At 44.3% G+C, this 21,011-nt stretch overlaps 1 protein-coding gene across 4 annotated transcripts in view; it reads right to left on the reverse strand.

The window, feature by feature from the left end:
* znf385a (zinc finger protein 385A) overlaps positions 1 to 21,011 on the reverse strand; it is a 63,834-nt gene that overhangs the window by 21,159 nt on the left and 21,664 nt on the right. For 2 of the 4 annotated variants that reach the window (XM_035942380.2, XM_023297155.3), the window contains one exon: positions 5,586 to 5,737. In XM_035942380.2, coding sequence (XP_035798273.2) covers positions 5,586 to 5,737 — 152 coding nt within the window. Of the gene's footprint in view, positions 1 to 2,488; positions 2,896 to 5,585; positions 5,738 to 8,199; positions 8,221 to 21,011 lie in introns of those variants that run through there. The other 2 variants (XM_055012986.1, XM_023297157.3) reach the window with 2 other exon arrangements.

Consider the following 21,011-nt stretch of genomic DNA (forward strand, 5'->3'; position numbering starts at 1 on the left):
AACTGGATAGGTCAGTCTATCATACTGATGTAAGAGGTGAAAGTGCTCCGACCTCCACCCCTGAGTGTAGAGGTCAGCGTGGAGTCAAGCGTGCACAGTTTTTCTACACAAGACACTGATTTTGAACATCTAAAAGGCCTCATGCAGGATAGATAAAGTGCACAGCCAAGAGTGTTTACAGAGTCTGTCCAGTGTTTACCCCATGTCTGTGTTTATGTTCGGCAAACAGTGATGTTGACAGCATGTTGCTACAACTGAAACACCTGTTGCACCCCTGAGCTCAGGCATGTGATCGTTCTGATCCGGACCAGACTGTAGCATCATCAAGTCCCCGTGCTAATTGTTTCAGCTGGGACGTCCATCATCCGTGTGGTGTTAAGCACCTTGTACAAATTTAACTAACTCGCTTAGCGGCCCTCCGACATGTCGGCGCTTAATCCTCCCAATATAAACTGTGTCCCAGACACAAAAGACCCTGCCTGTGCTGATCTAAAGGGGTTCCATTCCAATTGTTTATCTGTGTTTGAAGCTGAATTGATCTAGTAATCACTGTTAGTTGACCTTAGCATTAGTCTGGATTCAGTGGCTGGCACACATTTTCACCACAGGCAACTGTCTGGCACATTTCAGTGGATAAAGCAGGCTATGGTTATGAAAATGATGTGGTAAAGTATGGTTTCGCAAAAAAGAACAAAGAGAAACCAAAAACTCGTAGCCTGAAAAACAAAATTGCAAAGATGTTTTTTGTTTTGAATTCACAAGGCACTGAGGGAATGTTCCAGTTAGTCCTCCAAGTTTAATGCAAGCCTGTTGGTTTGAAGACTGACACACTCCCAGTGACTCAGTTTGGTTCATGCGTTTAATTTGGCTAATCACCAAGCTCTCCCTAAAGCTGTCTTACACTCAGAGACATAGTCTCATCTAATATACAAATGGCTCTATGGCCTGAGGAGTGACAGAGAAAAATAAAGTCGCTGAAATGAATAGTCTCAAGAACTAGAATTTTTGCACAGTGCTTGTTACTTGGCAACTCCAAAATAATGGTTTAAAAGAAAGAAATATATGGGGAGGAGCCCCAGGACATTTAGCTGGGTGGCAGAACAGTAGAGAAACACACCATCTGGAGTAGTGGATGAACTGGGATGAAAAGAAAAGGAAGGAGAAATGGGAGAGAGCCCAGTTAGAGACAGAAAGAGAGCAAGAGGCCCAACCCGGACATCCTCACATCGTACATTCTTATCTTATTTGGCTCTCTTTCCCGTATTCCACGTTCCACAACTCCCTCTATTCCTCTCCCCAGAAACAGCCTAAAGCAAGCTCTGTGGCTGCTGCTGTGAATTCAGATGGATGAGGGGGGGCTTGGGGGGTTTGGGGTGGAGGAGATACCAAGCAGTGACGACTGAGAAGTGTCTTATGCAGCTACACAGCAAGAACTGCTTAACAAGAACATGTATTAGCCAATCCAAGCCAACAAAAAAAAAAAAAAAAATCAACACAAGGACTAAAATAAACCATCCTCATCCCAGATCCTCCTAATATCTGTCATATGTGGCTGCAACTCCATGCTCTGGGTGTCCGTAATGTGACCCGCTATCCAGTCTCTGAAGAAAGTTTAACGAGAGGCTGAACAGGCCTGCTGGAGTAACTGTACACACGAATCATGGGCTTCTCATCAGCCAGTAGGTCCAGTGCTCTGGGTGTGGGTCAGCTATGATCCTTCCAGTTGATTCAGCTGTTAAAAACACAGTCCATCTGCCAACAGGGCTTTTTGGAAGGCAGCTCACATGGCCCCTCACTCAAATACTCTCCAAAACATGCTCTCATGAAATCGGAGCAATGCACGATGATGTAACTGCAGGGGGATTTTCCAAAACTCACTCACACATTTTTTAAGAACACCAGCAACTGTACTCCAAATTGACTTTGTCCAGTAATATCTCTAAAATCCAATAAGCTAATGAAATATATATATAGTCATCTTGAGAAATAATGGAAATTTTCTGTCACTTGAAGTTTGAATATGGTGAGAGCACTGGCAGATTTAAGCAAACCACACAGACCGCTGACTTTTGAATCACTCAGTGAACATGTCAACAGCTTTAAGAGCGCCCAAGTATCAGCTGACACTACACAAACACATTCACCTGAACTCACCAGCATCCTCTTTTATGGGGCTAACTTTCAACCTTAAACTCCCATTTTCACCCACTCTTTATTGTTTTCCATCCTTCGCTTTCATGTTTGATCAGTTTTCCGAAACAAAATGTTTGGAATGGTTGATTTCCACCCGTGAAGAATGCACCACTCTGTGATTCTCAGTAGAACCACTCTTGCAGTCACAGTGAGCTTGACGCTGTGCCCGATAAAAAGCAGCCTTTGAAGCACAAGTTCTGCAGCGCTCTTGAGTTGTGCCCAGATGAAGGCACAGCTGGGTGGAAAATAAAGAGAAAAAAACTGCAAAGAGCTCCAAGAATTGAATGCTACTCACCTTCTTCTCCTCCGTGTCTGTAGAAGCTTGAAGCTGCATTTGTCCTCCTGTGTGTGTGCTGCCGGCCGAGGTGTGTGTTTGGGTCCCAGCATATGCCAGACTGAGAGTGAGTGGTGCACCTTCCTCACTCATTCAGCTAACTGGTGGCTTGTATATGCTGAATACAGACTAGCTTACAAGAAGAAAGGAAAAGAAAAACACGACTTGTGCCTAGTGATGCATTGCAAGCTGAGGTTTCTTTGCTTTTCCTCCTTTGAGCACACCCTGCTTCTCTTTGAGATGCTGCAACAGAAAGCTCTCCCTTACTCTTTTTTTTCAGCACATGACCATCAAGTGCCTTCCCTTTTTGTCCAACCTCCTCCTCCTCTATTCTCAACTACTTTCTCTCTGTCTCATGCTGCCCTGTAGTGCATTTCCCTCTCTTTGCTTTCCAGTTTTCTCCTCCCCTTCTCTCTTTCTCCCCCTCTCTCTCCCCTTTCTTCATGCATACTCAATCTTCCCCAGTTGCAGCCAGGATTGTGTATCCTACTGTCCTCCTGTTTGACTCTCACTCTTCTTATCAAATGTCATTATCAGCCACTGGAGCCTTTGCATTGCCCACCAACCCCCCTTCAGTCACGAATGAATAAAATTCGATGCTTTACTTGCAACAGTGGTTGAAAGACATACATATTCAGCCAGGCTTACCTGCACAAAAGAGCTGTTATGACTAAGGAATTGGACCAAATACATTGTAAATGGTTGATTGCTTGTGCTGCTGAAACCTGCAGAGATGATCAAGTCAGTTGGTCTGGGGAAAAGTGAGTGCCGCAAAATCAAGTTCAAGTTGAAAATCAAGTCTTTCAGAAAGAGATCGGGAAAGGAGATAAATGGAGGCTGGATGTCATATGAGATTCAACAAGTGTGCTTTGCATGATTAGACTCCATGGAAATTCCTGATTTTGCAGCTTTGTAGTAGCAGGCCTACGTCAATGCGCCTATATCCGAACCAACTGCTGCAGATAAATAATTCAGCCTCGTCACTGTCTACGGGCACATTGAGCGAGACAGGCAGGTAGAGGACAAATCACATTGGAGGACTATTAAAGCTGCATATGGCTTTAGGAGAAGCCATTCCTCTGCTACGGGGCTAATAACCCTCCATGTGAAGTAGAGTCTCATTAAGACTAGACAAACTCAGCACAGGTCACTTATTAAGACAGAATGATAGAATAACTAGCTGCCAGCACAGTGCAGGCTCATTTCTCAGTGTTATTGCTGCTATAATGCTGCATCTTTATGGAAATATTATGTGTATTAAATTTGCCACAGTGTGTTGGTGCAGAAAAGACAGTAGGAAGCATCTAAGACACTGGAAATGGTATGTAAAATAATCCTAGCTCACCCTCTGTTCAAGTCTAACAAGCCATAAAAACAGTCTGCGATGTAAACAGAGCCACAGAGGCTTTCTCTCTTACTCTAGGTCTTCCTCTATAAACACACTCAACTACACAACACTAAATTAAACATAACGTATCTCTGGGAAAAAGCTGATGGCTATGACTTCCTGCATAGCAAAGACATCAAGACGGAGCCTTCATTTGCAGCATCCAAAGTAGTTTCCTTTTATTCTCCATTTTTACAGCATACTATACACGCCACAGATCCAGAACAACTGAGATTGTGCACTTCAGGCACCAAACGATCTTTTCCTAGACCTTTAAATCAAATACCAACTGTACTATTAGGGAGGGTGTCCCAGTCGATCATTTCTCTATTGTTTTTAATGCATTGCAGTAAAATCATTGAGTCCCGTCTACGTTTGTGGTAGTGTGGAATAAAGCTGTAAGGTCAGAATGTCCTCCAAGCCACTCCTATGGCCCCATCTCCTGGCCACAGAGCTGTAAAACACCAGTCACTGGGGGCTGCATCGCAGTCATCGGCAGCAACAGCTATTAACATTCACGGCGTCCCTGTGGACCTTCAGACGTTGTTAACGTTCTGAAGAGGAGGATGGGGAGCGGAGGGATGTTACAGAACGAGCGAGACAGAGATCCAGAGGAGTGTCGCAGAAGCAGCAAGACAGAATAAAGAAAGAGCAAGCAAGAATGATTTTAGGGCTGTGCTGACAGAGGAAAGAGTGGAAACCGAGTGCCTGCCTAATTTCAGTATCTCCATTAATCCCTGTCTGCTGGGTGTAGTGCAGTTTGGTGGTGGAAATGCTCCCACTTATGTCATGGCCCACCGAGGGCTATTAAAATGACTTTTATTGTCTGAATGTGTTTAACAGTGTCTGGACTCATGTTACTGTAGTGCTATGCATGGTCAAAGCACATGCCAGATATTTCCAATTAGCGGAAGGAGTGTTGCTATTTTGCCCCTTTGGAAACTACAGCCAAATATACTAGTCTGAGACACGCAGAGGATAAAACTCTGCCGCAGACGTGGCCCAGGAATAGCATTGCCCCAAAGAATACATACAAAGTTTACATGTATTGCTGATGAGAAATGTGCCAACAACGGTCAACAGAGTCTGGAGGGGAAAGCCCCACATTACGCTGAGCTGATGAAATAGTAAAAGTCTCTACGGTCTAATCTAAATGATCAGATGTTAGTTAGAGCCTGAGGAAGAAGGAACAGGAAAATCCCTCTCTGTTAAAATAAATACCACATCAAGCAAACTGTGGTGTTTGAAGTACACAGTTATAAGGATGGCCTTAAAACTGCTCTTTAATTCTTAAAGCTTTGATTTAAGGAAGTCCACAGTGTGCACACATGAAATAATGCAGTCTTGGGAATGCCCTGCCTTCCCAGTATAAAGGCCTGACTGGCTCAGCATGCATTTTTAATGCAGCTGTAGCAGCACAACTCAACAATTTAAAGGCACACTTAAAAGCCAGCTAATGTATTTAAAACTAAATGTTGCACACGGTTAAATATAGCACTGCATGTGAAGTCATAATGGAGGTAATAACAGTATAACCTCCTGCATGTAGTAGAGTGCAAGGTTCCTACATTTTGTGGTGAAAGAGGTCTCTCATGTGCTTTCCTTACTGCAGTGGATGACTTAAAAGACTGCAGTGTGTGTGTTTGTTTCCGTGTCTGTGTCGACTCTCACCGTGTTGAAGTTGTGGAAGAGGCTCATGCTGTGCGGAGGAGGTGGGGTTTCCATGGGGAACTGCAGGAAGGGCTTCATGTCCAGGTGGGGCTGGATCACCGTAGGGGTCCGCAGGAACGTCGGCACTGCTGCCCCAGCCCGGTTGATGCCTCCTATACAGAGAGCAAGACAGAGGCAGAGATACATAACTATGCACGCTATTTACTCACAGGACAGAAAAAAACATCATGTGTAGCTTATGGCAGATCGTGTGCTGTTGTTTCCTGACACATGCAGCTGAATTCCAAAAAGCACAATGGGCTGTAATTGCGCTGCAAAAAGCAATTACTTCTCTGCGGACAGAGCGAAGCTATGTGACACCCCAGAGCAACATGCAATCTCCTAGCTGTGAGAAAAAGCTTGAGCTGTTGAGGACGTTCCAATGATTGCTGTGGACAGACAGTCTGGTTTTCCTGACAAGCTGACAAGACTGAGCGTCAAAGTGTGGCATTACTGCGCACAAAAAAAAACAAAAAACAGTGCGGCTTTGTGGACTCTGTAGAATTCACCTCGCTGAAGCATTTCATTATAGTAAAACATTCACATCAAATGAAGCAGGAATGCCAAGGAGAAGAAAAGAATGCCACAGAGGCAGTGGGGATTCCTCTTATCCACCTGCCTGCCAGTCTGCTCTGCTCTCCTCTCCTCTCCTCTCCTCTCCTCTCCTCTCCTCTCCTCTCCTCTCCTCTCCTCTCCTGGGAGGCATCTGCACCTTGATGATAATGAGTTTCATCTCAGCATGTGTTGCTTTATGTCATCCCGACTTGTGCACTACAGTCGGATCACTTAGTTGTTTCTAATTATGCTACGAATGAATCATAGACTCTGATTCCTCTACTCATGCCTGACACATGCTCTCCGGCTTTGACTGTGCCTAACATGATGGCGACTTTTGTTGAGTTGAAAAACACATTACTGCAAGGGTACCCTGCACACACGCACTCACAAACACACAAACGTGCACTAAGCTAACGTTTAATTCTCCTTTAAAAGCATGTGAGGCTGTCTTAATGATACACGGCTCCCTATTCTCGTCATTGCTCCCATCTGCCTCCTCTTCCTTCCCTTCTCCTTATCCTCCCTCGCCTCCTCTCTAACCTCTGTCAAGGATGATAGTGATGGGGCCCACACAGCAAAACTCAGCCTCAGCAAGCTCTTAGATTAAGCCTCTTAATATCCGCAACTGGATTTCTATGGCTTTCAAATTCCTCCGAGACTTAAAGCTCTGCCGCTCTCCTTTTTGGGATTGCTCTAAGCTGCTCCCTCGCTCCGTTACTTGCTGTCCCTCGCTCTGCTGCCTACTGCAATGCAATTCCACCTGCCTCCACACTTTCACATGGTAATTTGGGCATTATTTGACACCTCTGCATTTTCATCAAGCTTTACGTCAACTGAATATGATCAGAGAGGAATGTTGTGCCTGCCGCATGGAAGAATTTGATGTTAGCAGATGGTGTCTCGAAAAAGTTTGGATTAAAGAAAACAGCAAGCAAAAGGGACAGAGAGAGAGAGAGAGAGAGAGAGAGAGAGGTTGACTTTGACAGACTGGAGTGGAAGTGCTGCCTCAGCTGCCTTCTGCTGTGCATCTGTAAGCCTCAAGGTGGGAGGACTTCATCATTACGTTTAGTTTGTCGTGTAAGTTTCCCCCACTGAACAAGCCACAAACATCCACATGCAAACACATGTAGGAATACACAAACTCATGTTCACACACACACTTATTCTTCCACCATGAGAAACAAGTTAGAGGCATTATGCCTGTTGGTTTTCCAGCTGGTGCACTGTACTTATCGTAGCAACACAGGGTGACTCGGCAATCTTAAACCCTACGTTGTCACACAAGAGCAGTTGTGCGTGCATTGAAATAAAATTTTTAAAAAAAAAATAATAAAAAATTAGTGTTGTGATTTTTAAAACATGCACAATTTGTCAGAGGTACACACATGCAGTTTCCAGTCTGTTAAGCTCCTTCTAAGAGTAGCTTATTGTGATGAGAGAGAGTGGGAGGTCCTGTAGCTCTTCTCTCTTCCACCTCTACCTCCATGACTGATGAAAGCAGCTCATCCCCTGGGACTGTGCCGCTACAAACATGACTAATACGCCACCTCTTGACTACATTTATCATAAGTGTATACAATGCCTTGCTACTTGGATGCAGTCTTTGTGCAGGCATGTGTGTGTGCTTCGTTTGAAAGCAGTGACACTCTGTTAGCTGAAATTGCACAGTAGTAATATTAGCAGCTCCCCAATGAGTCTGCACTTGAACATGGAGACTGTTACTGGCAGCGGGTCAGGGAGTGTCTGGCAGGCAGACAGAGATTGGCTGACCAGAGAACCGAACGTGTCTCTGCAGCAGCAGGAGGAGCTGAAATGTGAGGAAGTGAATGGAGCTGAGGAGCAGACAGGAGTGAGGAGCAGTCGTCCTTTGAGCAAAGAAAGCGTCTGTTCCATCAGGGACGTGTGTGTGTGTGTGTGTGTGTGTGTGTGTGTGTGTGTGTGTGTGTGTGTGTGTGTGTGTGTGTGTGTGTGTTTGTCAGTGTGCATAAATCAGCATGTGGCTGCAGCGTATAATTACCCCATTAATTTAATCTCTCTTTGGGGATCTTCTTACAGTGTAAATCAGACAAATCGTTGCATGGTGCAGGAGTGCGGCTGTTCGACCTCCACGGCATTGTGTGAATTGTTTGTGCAGCGTGTGATGCAGCGTATGTTGGTTTGTAATCTCACTTAGCTTGATTCTGTGTAATGACAAAATCCTGCATTAAAAATGACAAAAGATTAAAATGATCCATTGACATGCAACAGTGAAACAAGACAAGTGCATGACACAATAAACCACAACTAGTGTTTACGTAACAGTGCTGCTGTAGTCATACTACATGTGCAGCTTTAACAGAAGTGCTGAGTGGAGCCACAGATTTTTGATGCACTTGTTCCAGGTACTTGAATGTGAGGATTTGCTGCTTTTCTCTCTCTGGCAAAATTGATAATTTTTTTTGGTTTGTAGACTGTAGGACAAACAAAACAAGAAATTTCAAATCACAGCTGTTGGCTTCAGGAAAGTGTAATTAGTATTTTACAGGAATTTGTGGCAATTTTAAGGACTAACTTTACTGATTAACTGATAAATCCAAACCATTAAAGAACAGAAATCCTTGACAGTCGACAATGAAATAACGGTAAGCTGCAGCCCAGAGTAAAGCTAAATTTAACTACTGCATGCAGAATTAAGTGAAGATAAAACAGTGTCTTTACTCTGTGTATTCAGATATTCTCTTCCTCTGCTCTGCCTACTGGCAGTGGGATCCTGATCTGTGTGAACGTCTGTGTGAGACAAATTGACAGACAGGCCAGTCTGGAAGAGCTGAGAGGGCTTGGACAGTGATTTGGATGTTGTTAAACCTCCTGACATGCCAGGAATCCTACCAGGCTCACAGGGGCCATAATCAGAGCTCTTAAACTGCCCGCAGGACGTCGTCAGGAGGCTCGGTGTTGCAGCCAGTGGCTTGTTTGTGATTGTGAGTGTCTCTGCTTGGGCTTTTATGTTCGGTCTTTGTCAGGACCATTATGTACCTTGATTAGAATTTTGATTTAGGTTTCGGCTAGAATCAGCACTGAGAGCCGCAGACCGCATGTTAATAAGGGTCTCCCCAAGAATAGAAGAGATAACAGGAAGAAAAAGCGACTAATAAAGGACAAGACATGCTCTGTGCAAGTGGAGGCAGGGAGTAAACAGTTAAAAATGAAAAGTGCTGCAGCATAGACGGAGTGTAGCGAAGGAAAGAAGGAGGGTTAAAATTAGAGAGCAGGGAGAAGAGAGATCAAAGGCGAAAAGCGACTGATTCTCCTATTTGGAATAATTCGCAAGCCTGCGTCGCCCTGATAAATCTGCTATTGGCCACTTTCCCGCCTCTACTTCAGAATTACATGTACACACACACACACACAGACAAACACACAAACACACACACACACACAAGTAAATTCTCCCCAGCCCTATTTCTCCATGTGACACATTTAATTCCCTAACTTTATGTGTCTGTCTGTGTTTGGGATTGAGCAAGTGGAGGCAACATATAAAATACAAGCAAAGTGCAAATAGCCGATGGGCTACAGAGCATTTTCATATGGTCACTGCCTGTTCCTATGCCGATGTTTCCCTTCTAATACAAAAATTATGAACCAGTGCACTAAAGATAGAGAAAAGAACAGCTAACTCATGCATAATCAATCAGTTCAATCGAGCGAAAACAAAATGCTTAAGGAAGTTTCACGTGACACATGAGGAGCAATGTGCCGTTTTATAAATCATAAAATATAATTTCACCAATATATGCATATAAGGTTATTATGCTCATCCAGAGCTTTGTTCACTTTAGTGAATGTCTAACTCCTGAAAAAGCTGATGTGGGGAAAATCTTCTGACGAAACACCATGGGGTGTTTTCCTTGCCGATGCTGCATGACAAAAAGCTGTTTCTAGAATCTAGGCTAAGAGAATCTTTTCATGTCTTGAGATTATCTAACAGGCTGTGTAGGTTGTGCCACACTGTGTTCAGCCTTCTTTCCCATGGGCGTTGGGTGCATTCAGGAGAGAACAATGGGAGCAGGGTAGCTGGCAACAGCCATGCTGGACAGGCACAGATGTGCCAGGGTTGTTGGCAGTGGAGGCAGGGGGAAGGAGGTGGTAACAGTGAGGCTGCCAACTTGCCTTTCTGCATGCTGTGAAGCGGGCACCTGTCCTGCTCATGGCCCAGAGGGAAGAGAGGCACTGGGACTACATACTGGATTTATAGACAGAGCAGCTCACATGTTTCATGTTGGAAAATTACCTTCAGACACGCTGATGAGATTCAATACACAGCACCTGACTGGGATTAACATAATAAAAGAACAACTCAGAAAGATTTTTTTTTGCCATCTTTAACTTCTGTGCCAAGCAGTAGCTGTAGTGATTAACAGTGCAGCGTTCATAATTTACTTTATCGACCGAGTGTGTGGGGCGCTTTGAGATTTCTGACTAACTGTTGGCTCTAAATCCTACAAAAAATCTGCCCTCGGCTTATGTATACATTATTGAGAGAACTCTCAGTCAGTGAGATGATTTAAACAGACTTGGAGCGGCACTGGGAGTTTCCTCAACATAACCCCAACATAGTTTCTCATCAAACCTTCTTTTGCACTTCCTTTCTCACACATGCACACGCTCACCAGACTCGTACTGTAGAAACATTCCCTCAGTCCCAGTCTGACAGTGCAGAGGATGATTGATGCTTGCACATCGACTAACCCATTGCAGAGACACATACAGGAGCTGACAGACTATTTCATAACCAATAAAAAAAAAGAATTCTAGTGACCTAAAATGACTGCCTTATTATAATTACGGTAATCGTGGTCTTGCACGCCTGTTTTGTCCTTTCTGGTCTTCTTTTTCATATTTGTCAGAATGTGAAACCGATGGCTGGCCATCTGTCCGTCCATCTTCATTTCTCTTATCATCTCTCCGTCTCATCTCTCTGATTCCTTTCCTGGTCTCCCTCATGATCAGTTCAGTGTGGATTCTGTGCCGTACACAGCTGTGCCCAGGTCTACAGGAATAGCCAATTCATTTCAGCCGTGGAGGCAGCATGATAGAATGTGGACACAGTGTAGAAGACCCTATTTCCATTCAGCATTCCCTTCAAACCTCAGTCTCAGGACACCGTGTCTCCCTTTCACCTGACTACAAGCGCAATCAACAGGATCATAGGCCTGGCCAAAAGCCCTGCGCAGATGCACACAGAAAATAGCAGCGGCACACTGAGGTCGGCTGATTCACAGCAGAGAAATGCAGGCACATCAAAGACACGAGCATGTGCGCACACACACTCTTCCAAAAGACTGAATTTACTTTTTCCCTGACACCCACTTTCACCTCAGTGCACCCACTTTTACAGATATAGAGGACTATCCAGTCAGGCCCATGAAAGGCAACATTCCCCTGACTCACACGTCTCTTTGGCTTTATAGCTGTGCCCATCATAAAGCAGGTGATTCTGTTTTAAGTTTACCTCCACACACACACACACACACTCTCTCTTTCACATTCATTTAAAGCGCCGGATCAGCCTGATGTCTCACCTGTCACCTCAAGATCTTGCAGCACAAAGTACTGTGCAGGTCATTAGCCCTGAGAGTTTGTCTGCTGGCTGTATCCTGAGCTGCTTGCCTGCCTGGATGCTCCCTTCACAGAGAGAGCTGTGGCAGCAGCATCCTAACTCCAGATAGCTGCCTCTGCTTCCACTAGGAATTAATTATAGACCCACAGGTAGTGATGCGGTACATCTGAGAAAGCACAGTGTAACGAGCCTCGCACAGTGCAACGAGTTACACGGTGAAGTTTTCCACCTTCATGTCGATCGTAAGTGACCACAAGAGTGTGCTGCTGTGCCCCCGTGTCACTTTCAAAGGAGTCACATCGAGTTCTTATTTTTAGCCCCTCAAAGTGATTATGAACTGCGAGTTCCAATCAAACTTTATCTTCCCCATCTTTTCTAATCACGGTATGCTAATTTCTAGCATCCTATGAAGGTTAATACATGCAGACAAGGCAGGTGGATGGAGATAAAGATCTGTTTGATTTGCTGCCTGAAACTGCTGCGGTTATGCTTTAATGGGAGGATTATGCAAGGAAAAGCCGGGAAAGCTTAAACTTGTTTCATTGCCACAAATGCGAGTTGGCTTCCCTTTTTGCATTCGTGTTGCGTGTAAGGTATGTGTGTGTGTTTGTCTTGCTGACGGTATGTGTGCTTGTGTATATTAGGTGGTGTAAAAAGGTTATGAGAGCTTAGTTACAGTAAAATGATACAGTGGTTGCTGCTGAAGATTTCAACACAGTGCTAAGTATTAGTCGGAACATGCCCCAAGTCCTTAATCCAAAATACTGTGCATGTCCTGCAATGAGACTTATGAACACACACACACACACACACACACACACACACACACACACACACACACACACACACACACACACACACACACACACACACACACACTCAGCCCCCATATAGTGGATGCCAGCGGTGAAATATTTTGGGATATCTAAATGGCGAAGAAAACTGTTTCCGAATTCTTTTGCTCGCGTCAGTGCAGAAAAACTACACAGCTTTTAAGCCTGCGCACATATTTCTGCATTGGTGGCAGGGGGTTAAACTTTCTCCAGTAATTGCAGGTCTTTTGGATTTTACCAAACCTACCAATTTGCAGAACAGCTATTTCACTAATTTACTGCACTGTAAAGTACAGGCTGCTGCATGTATGGTATTATGCTAACTCGCTGGAATAAAGAAAAAGAATAATGCCACTAACATGAAGGTCAAGCAGAGTTGAAACATCTTCTAATGAGGCTTGCATGAATAGTTTACATCTTTTTACAAACAAATGCAGGTTCATCACCCCCTTCTCGATAACGCAGACACACAAAGGAAGCTCAAGCTGTTCTCTTTTGCAATCTTAATTCTAGAATGGTCCATTTTGAGAGCAGATTTTCCACATTTAACAAGTAAAACCAGGCACACATTACTTCATCAAAACACACACAATCATACTTGGACTAGATATACTTCAAGGTAAACTTTCCGTCTCTCCCAGGAGGGAATATCGTGCTTAATGACAGACTGGATGGAGTTGTAATGACACCCTGGTGAGATAATATGACAGTGGCAGGTTTTAAAAAGCCCCCCAAAAGATCCTACCTTGATCTCTCTTAAGTAGCTGAATCACGGCTGGGAGGATTTAATTGCCAGTCTGTCTCTTTGGTAGACACAGAGGAGCTGACTGGGGATTCCAGGAGAGATGGAAAGAAGAAAGATGGGCACAGAGGAGAGGAGGTATAATGCAAAAATAATGGGATGGAATGAGGTGAGGACAGCCTGCCATTGATACCCCTGCCTACCTACCGACCCCTGGCTGTCAAACCCACGGCCCCACAGTCCACAGTGTCCACAATTGTCCAGAATATACACAAGGGCAAATGCATGTGCTTGAGCCACAGAAACAGATGCACACCCCTTTAATCCTTCAGATAAATCTCCCACTGGCTTCTTGTCAACCAGCGACTGAACTTTTGGAGGCTGTTGGCTGTTTTTTTTTTTCTTTACTTATGAGGCGAGGGATTGTTTGCTGGTGCAAAAAGAAGCACTCATAGGCCGACATGCACATACTTGCACAAAGATGTAGGAAGCCGATCTCTAGAGTTGCTTACAATCCATACTGTGAAATTTGTTGGAGTTTCAATCTGTTTTGCAAAGTCCAATCCTGACTTTTCCTTTCTTCTTATTTACACTGGATGCGTGTTACTGCGTCTATCCATCCAGGGGCAATAAAGGTGGCCTGGTAAAATGATATATCTCTATTATATCCCTCATGACTGATACACAGCTTTTCTCTGGTTCCACCTTAAATCAATGACAGCGCTGATAATGATGATACTTTGGTGGAGTAGCCCTGTGCTGGGCTTCATGTTCCAACTAGCACCAACCTATTCAGGACAGGATTAATAGGCTTAATGAAAATATGTCTGAATTCTCCTCAGACTCATTACATTTCAACATGATATTTATCTCCATGGCACCTAGAGTGATGCATACCATGTAATTAAGTTTGAACTATAGCGCAGGCACAAAAATGATTTTTGCAGGGCAAGGTTTGGCAAGTGTGCAGCCTCTGTATGTGTGTGTGTGTGTATGTGTGTGTGTGTGCGGTGACAGTGAGTGTTTGTGCTGTTTTGAGGTCAATAATGACAGACAAATAGCTGTCAGGGTTAATGGGAGGGGACAGCCAGGGATGATGAGAACACGGAGAGAACAGCGCTGCCCAGCTGAACACAGGCAGAAGCCGGAGACGAGGCGCTGCTACACTGTTCACACTGAGAGAGGGTCACAATGAGAGCACAAAACAAACACACAAATATGAGCAAACACACACCCCTCTGTGACTGCCCTTGTCAGGATATGTGCTTGCATTCATTCCCGTGGCTACAAACCTTAGCACTGACCCTGACCTACGTGGTTAAATAATATCACGCACCCTTAATTTTCCATAAAAACCTGTTTCACGAAATGAATGAGCAACCAAAAAGCTGTTTTCTTTTGAGTATCTAATACGCCTGTGTGCTTGAAAGGTAGTTCTGTAAATTCTGAAGCATTCTTTTGACGGAGAATGAGAGCTACACAAAGCAGGAATGTGGCTTTTTCTGTATCACTGAGAGGTACGACAAGTCTGACACTTTTAACTGCAACTAAAAACCTCTGTGAAGAAGAGTATTTTCAGAGCCGCCTTTCAAGAAAACAGGCAACAAGTATTTCATAATCAAAAGGTTTTTCAGTGGTGCATTCCTTTCATGCATTTAAGGCCTCCTATGGGGAGGTGAAACAAAAAAAAAAGCACAAATAAATAAGCAGATAAAAAAAAAAACTCTTCATGACTATCATATTAAATGTACTGTATGTGTTTGATAAACTGTAGCTACTAAAACTCAGCCGTTCCACAGCTTTATAGGGAATAAACTGACGGACGTGAAGCAGCCTAAAAGACAAACACCTTCACAGCAGACTAAATGTTCCTCCCCTGTCCTCTTTTAAATTCCCTGCTGTCTGCTCTCTTTCTTTCTCAGGTTTCTGTCTTTTTATGTATTTTCCTTTTGTAATGAATGCTCCTCCCTTGGCCAAAAGCCAGTCAGGTTGGTAAGATGATCACAGTTGCTGTCCAGAGATGTGTCTGAATATCACTGGCTGTAGGCAATGTCTGAGTCAGTGATGGATGGACTGTTGGAATGCTACGGAGGGGGAAGCGGGGCATTGCTTTGTTGTGTCTGTTGAAAGACAGTGATCCACCGCAGCAGCAAGAGCTTAGACCTGAGCAGAGAGGGGAGCAAATACATATTTTGTACATCACTGCACTGCAACAGGAGTGTAAAAAGATAGAGAGAAAAAAATAGAAGACACAGAAGGAAAGAGGACAAGGTGACATTCTTCGTCTGAGAAGGCAGAAAGGCAGAACACCGGATCATGTACCCTTTCTTTTTTTCCCCCTCCCCTGCAGCCTGTTCGGATCTGCTCCCACTTGTTCCCTGCCATCCAGCCCCCACCCAAAACCCTCATTTCTCCCACATCTCCTCCCCTTCTTCCCTTGTTCATCGCAGTGGTCACACACCCAGGTGGAACAATAGCCGGTGACTTTATTCCCATGCACCTCCCACACACTGCTGCCCTCAGGTATGGAATTCTATCACTCAACAACAACAGGTGGATCAACTCAAATACACTTCGGAGGAGCCCGACAAAGGCGCCAGATTCTCTCTGAGATTAGACCCCCAGCCTAAGGGAAGTGAAAAGGTGGAGGTATGGTGGGTGACGGTAGGGGGGAGGTTGGGATTTAAAAGAAAAAAATGAAAAAAAACGTGTGTGTGTGTGTGTGTGTGTGTGTGTGTGTGTGTGTGTGTGTGTGTGTGTGTGTGTGTGTATATATATATATATATATATATATATCAGGTCTGTATATATAGCTGGGCTGTTTAAAGAGCAGCGGCTATAATGTGCCCCTACCAATGTTTGCCAGTGTATTTTATTGACTTCCATTTCCCAAGGAGGGTGGAGGGCGATCTGTTATCAGCCTAATAGAAAGGGGGAGGAGACTTTATGTGCTTGAAAACCACTGCTTTTATTTCAGCCTTGCAGTGTATTGTCTATGAATATGGAGTGCCCGAGCAAACGTCCATGTCCTCTAACACGCTGCTCTCTGGCCCTCCCTGGGCAATCCTACAACAGCCCAATCTCTTTAAGTGCTGGGGGGGGGGGGCGCCTCTGTAATGTCACTTGTCATTGGTGTGACCACAAATGACACTTTAGTTTAAATCAGCACCCACCACCTCGCCTTCAAGAGCTGCGCGCTCAGAGAATCAAGCCCAGCCATCGAGCATTTTTAAAGGTTAAAGCAAGAACTGAAATGTAAAAATGCTGGGCTGTAATAGTTTGCCAACACGTTGTAATTTGTGAGTTTGAACACATGCAAAAGGTCCCCCTACGGAGGCTGATTACCCAGGCAGAGCATCAAATGAAAGGGGGAAACCTTGAACCACACATGAGCTCATTTGTCAGACAGAGAGCAATGTTTCCCTTCGGTCGTCTCATGCAGAAGCAAAATAGAGAACAAGCTTTCTGCTTTTTCACACCACCTCCCACACCTTTGAGCTCAGCTGAGGCATATTCAGCATATTTTTCCATGATAGCGAGTGATGCATTATTCAGTGACTCTGGTTGATCCTGACTGTAATAAATCTCAGGTCTATAGACACGTGAACCACAATACGCACACACACGCACACACACACACACACACACACACACACACACACACACACACACACAGACTCGCCTTCTCCAGTGTTGATGCATGATGAATAAAGAGAAGCTGAGCATCCATGAATCACACCTCCATGGAGAGATCTTAAACAAAGCGCACCATGGATGAAAGGAGTGCTTGGCTTTTGAAAAGCTATCCAAAGCAGCATGGTAATGAGAGTAATGAGGATATCAAACGCTGAGCGTGGTGCAATATGCTTGTTAAATGTGACAGTTGAATTACATCAGAGCTTCACCCATGTGAAGCAAAACACTGCCGAACCTAATATGCCGTCCTCGGTTTCCTGGGTTTGGATCGACATTTAAGGACACTTTACTGTAGTTCACTCATTATATCATCTACAACAAGGTAGCACAGACGCCTGGTGATGTGCAACACGGCTTCAAACTGGAGAGTCATAGGATCAGGAAAGGGCAGCTGCACAGAATGTCTGCATCAGAACCACTTGACAAGCTGCAGGGAGGATCTGTACAGTCTGAAAGAACAGTTGTGTAATGTCTTGTGGAGCTCTGGAGGGAGTCTGAAGGGACAGCGTTATCTCATTTGGGTTTGGGAGGCTTGAATTAAGTTTTCACCAGGCTGCATTACAAATATATCACAGGGTGTGTCTAAAGAATTAAAGTGAAGAAATGAAGAAATGTGAAAAGTAAATCAAACTGTCCAACATTAAACATCAGGGGGAAAAAAAACACTTGTTAAACAAAATCTAAAACAAGTTTTAAGTTGAAATGTTGACCAAAAATTCTTTATACATTTTTGGGTGCTTTAAACAATTCATAGCAAACATTTTCAATGGAATCTGTAGTGTTCTGAAAAACATGCCATGATCTTTCTTCTTTACATACTGCCTTGAAAAAATCAAATATCAGCAGTAGATTTGGTAGCACGCTGCTGTCTCAGAGCTTATTCATAAACCGGATTCCTCCCACAGTCCAAAGACTTGTTGAGGTTAATTGGTGACTCTAATTTGTCTCAGGTGTGAATGTGATTACACTTATTTGTCTCTGTGTGTGGCCCTGTGATAGACTGGCGACCCGTCTAGCTTGTAACCCTGCCTTCACCCTAAGTCAGCTGGGATAGACTCCAGCCCCCTGTGACCCTGCAGAGGATTAAGGGTGTGTAGATAATGGATGGATTGAGTCTTGACTTAGAGACTTTAGCGTGGAGGTTGAAAGAATGAGCTGCATCAGAGGAAAAATATATATTTCTCCTATGTGCAGATACACCTCTGCAACATCAGTTTTGACATTTCTCTTTAAGCTCATCGAGGTAAAATACAGAGTCAGCAGAGAACTATTTTTAACAACACGCTGAACTTAAAGCAAAAATTTGTAAAGATATGAAATATGCTTAGTTGGTTTTTGGCGAGGAGTTAAATGAAAAGGTCAGTATCTCTCACATACCTGTCTTCAGGCTCCCGTCAGCAGCCAGCTTGCTTACCTTAGCACAAAGACTGGAAATGGGAAAAGGGACAGCTTGGCTGGCTTTGTCAAATGGTAACAAAATCCATCTACCAGTGCATCTAAAGCTAGCTAATTAACATTGTACCTCTATTCAATGGAAAAAACAAAGCCAAAGCAACAATTTGTCACTTCACAGGAGGTTGTGTGGACTACTTCCTGGCAGCAGACACTGGGAGTTAATGGTTGCACATTGTTGTTGGCTTTCCTACCGAATAGACACACGAAATGGTAGTTGCTAGATTGGGGCAGGCTTTGTGCTGAACCAGACTAAAAAGCTCCTAGCTGAGATCAATTTTCTCATCCAACTCTGTACCAGAAAAGTGAGTAAGTATATTTCACAAGATGTCAAACTATTCTTTTAACCTTGAGCAACAGCTGCTGAATCCTCTTATTAAGTGTTTACAGACATAAGATAAAGCGACTAGGCGCAAGGATAAACAAATCATATTTCCTGCTAATAAATCCTTAAAAATTCATGCCAGAGTGCTTCTGACCTTATGTGAGACTTGAAGGTGACAAGGTAAGACCTCACATCAGCCACGGCATGTAGAGGTTGTGTGTGTGCATGAATGGCTGTGTAAAGGTCTTACTAGGGAGTGAGAGCAGAGACAGAAAGATTGAGAAAGCGTGATAGGACAGAGTGCTGACTTGACATAATCTCTTTTTGTTTGTCAGATGATTCAGAGAGTCCGCGCCCTCACGCACCCTGCCAGTCCTCCTCCACCTCCTCCTCCTCACTCGCATCCAACACCGTCAACGCAACCACTTAGTAAGTCTGAAAATTGAGGGGCGGGGGGGGAAAGAGAGGGACGGGTTGAAAAGAGGGAAGTTTTCTGACCGGGCAGGGAGGAAGAGAGAGTCCAATCCTATGACTTAGGTGATGCTTGCGTTTGCAGCCTGGGCCTCACTGTTATTATGATTTATTTTTTAATGAGCAGCGCTGCCCTCCCCTCTGCCATACAAAGCCCTGATTGAATCTGGCGTTCCATTAGCATGTTAAAGAGGCCCAGCTTCATCTGTGAGCTGCTGACTGACAGTGGATATCATCTCTGTAATTGCTCCATATACTGGACCAAGAGTCAGCCAAAGAGAGAGGGAGAGACTGGAGTTGAGGGGGGGGAGGTTGACGCGAGATAAGGAGGGAGGGATTATGATTTAACAGTAGGGATGCAGGAAAGAAGGGGGGAGAGCTGATGGAGGGGCTGGTGGTTCGAGCTACATCTCTGTATATCTCAATTTGGTACGGTTGGGACCCCATGCAGAGAGCTGGGAATAGTCTGTTTGAATATGGTTTTTTTTTTTTTTTTTTAAAACTACACTCTCAGCCCATGACACTTATCAAAGCAGAAACAGCGGCGGTGTTTCATAGCAGAGGCTCTGCATGCACGGCGGCGTTACATGGGGAAATGATGTTGCATGGATTTTTATGTTTTTTTTAATGTGCAAATCTGAGGAAAACACACGTGAGATTTGTCACGTCGTGCGCTGTAAGGACACGACGCTGCACCTGACACATCTAGGTGACAATCACACCAAATCTCACCTCGTGTCCTCTGCTCTCTCTGAATGCTCTCCCCTCTCTCCCTCTATTTTTGCACTCGTCTCCAACTCTTCCCCGTCTACTTCCTCATCCCCTGCATCAGTGAGCACCTCCTCCTCCATCACCCTCGCTATTCTCTTTCGCTCTGGCCTCCCCCTCTTCCACCGAGTCCCTCTCTTTCTCTGCAGTAAATGGTAATTGAACAAACAGTGTGGTGGAGGAGAGCTGCAGAAAAGATGGTTATCCTAACTCCACATGCCATGCATCCAAAATCACCCCTCCCTCCCTTTCGCTTTCTCCCTCGTTCTTGTCTCCTTTGCTGTGCAGTGACAGTGTGACAAGCATACAGTCCCACAGCTTGGTCAGCCTTGTGTATTAATATTGGAAGACAGCCCAACGGTACCATGGTGAGCGGGTGCGTGAATGCGTAAGGCTAGCATGTGCGGTGCCAGCACATTTCCAGTCATAAGGAGGCCAGGTGACAGTGAGAGGTGTCAAGCACACAGAAGTATCCGAAACCTGCGCAACATTTCCAACGAGGCTGCCAGCATGCCACATAAAATCCTGACTCATTAGATTACGATGCTATAAACTGCTACTGTTTGTCCTGTTATCAAATCATGATAAGCGGTGCATTGATTTCCCAGATACAGCTGCTGTATAAAGGTAGTTTTATTGGTTTTGCGTCTTGGCATTCATGTAAATGTAGTGTAATGTGTCAGGAATGGGTCTTCCACATCTAAAATAGCAATGCACATTATGTTGCAGTCTGTTTTAAACAGCCGGTACAGATTAATTAATGACAGAATTGATGTGCTAGGTTAATGCTTTCAAGTTGTACTGTCAAACAAAACAGCTTAATCCAGGCTTCATTTGAATCAGAATGTGGTTTATGTAAACAAAAACCACAAAAGCATCCTAACCAGCCTCATTCTAGCAGATATTTATTGCTATATGATGGATTTAGTTAAATGTATTT

This window comes from Amphiprion ocellaris, chromosome 8 (assembly GCF_022539595.1).
Source record: "Amphiprion ocellaris isolate individual 3 ecotype Okinawa chromosome 8, ASM2253959v1, whole genome shotgun sequence".
NCBI lineage: Eukaryota > Metazoa > Chordata > Actinopteri > Pomacentridae > Amphiprion > Amphiprion ocellaris.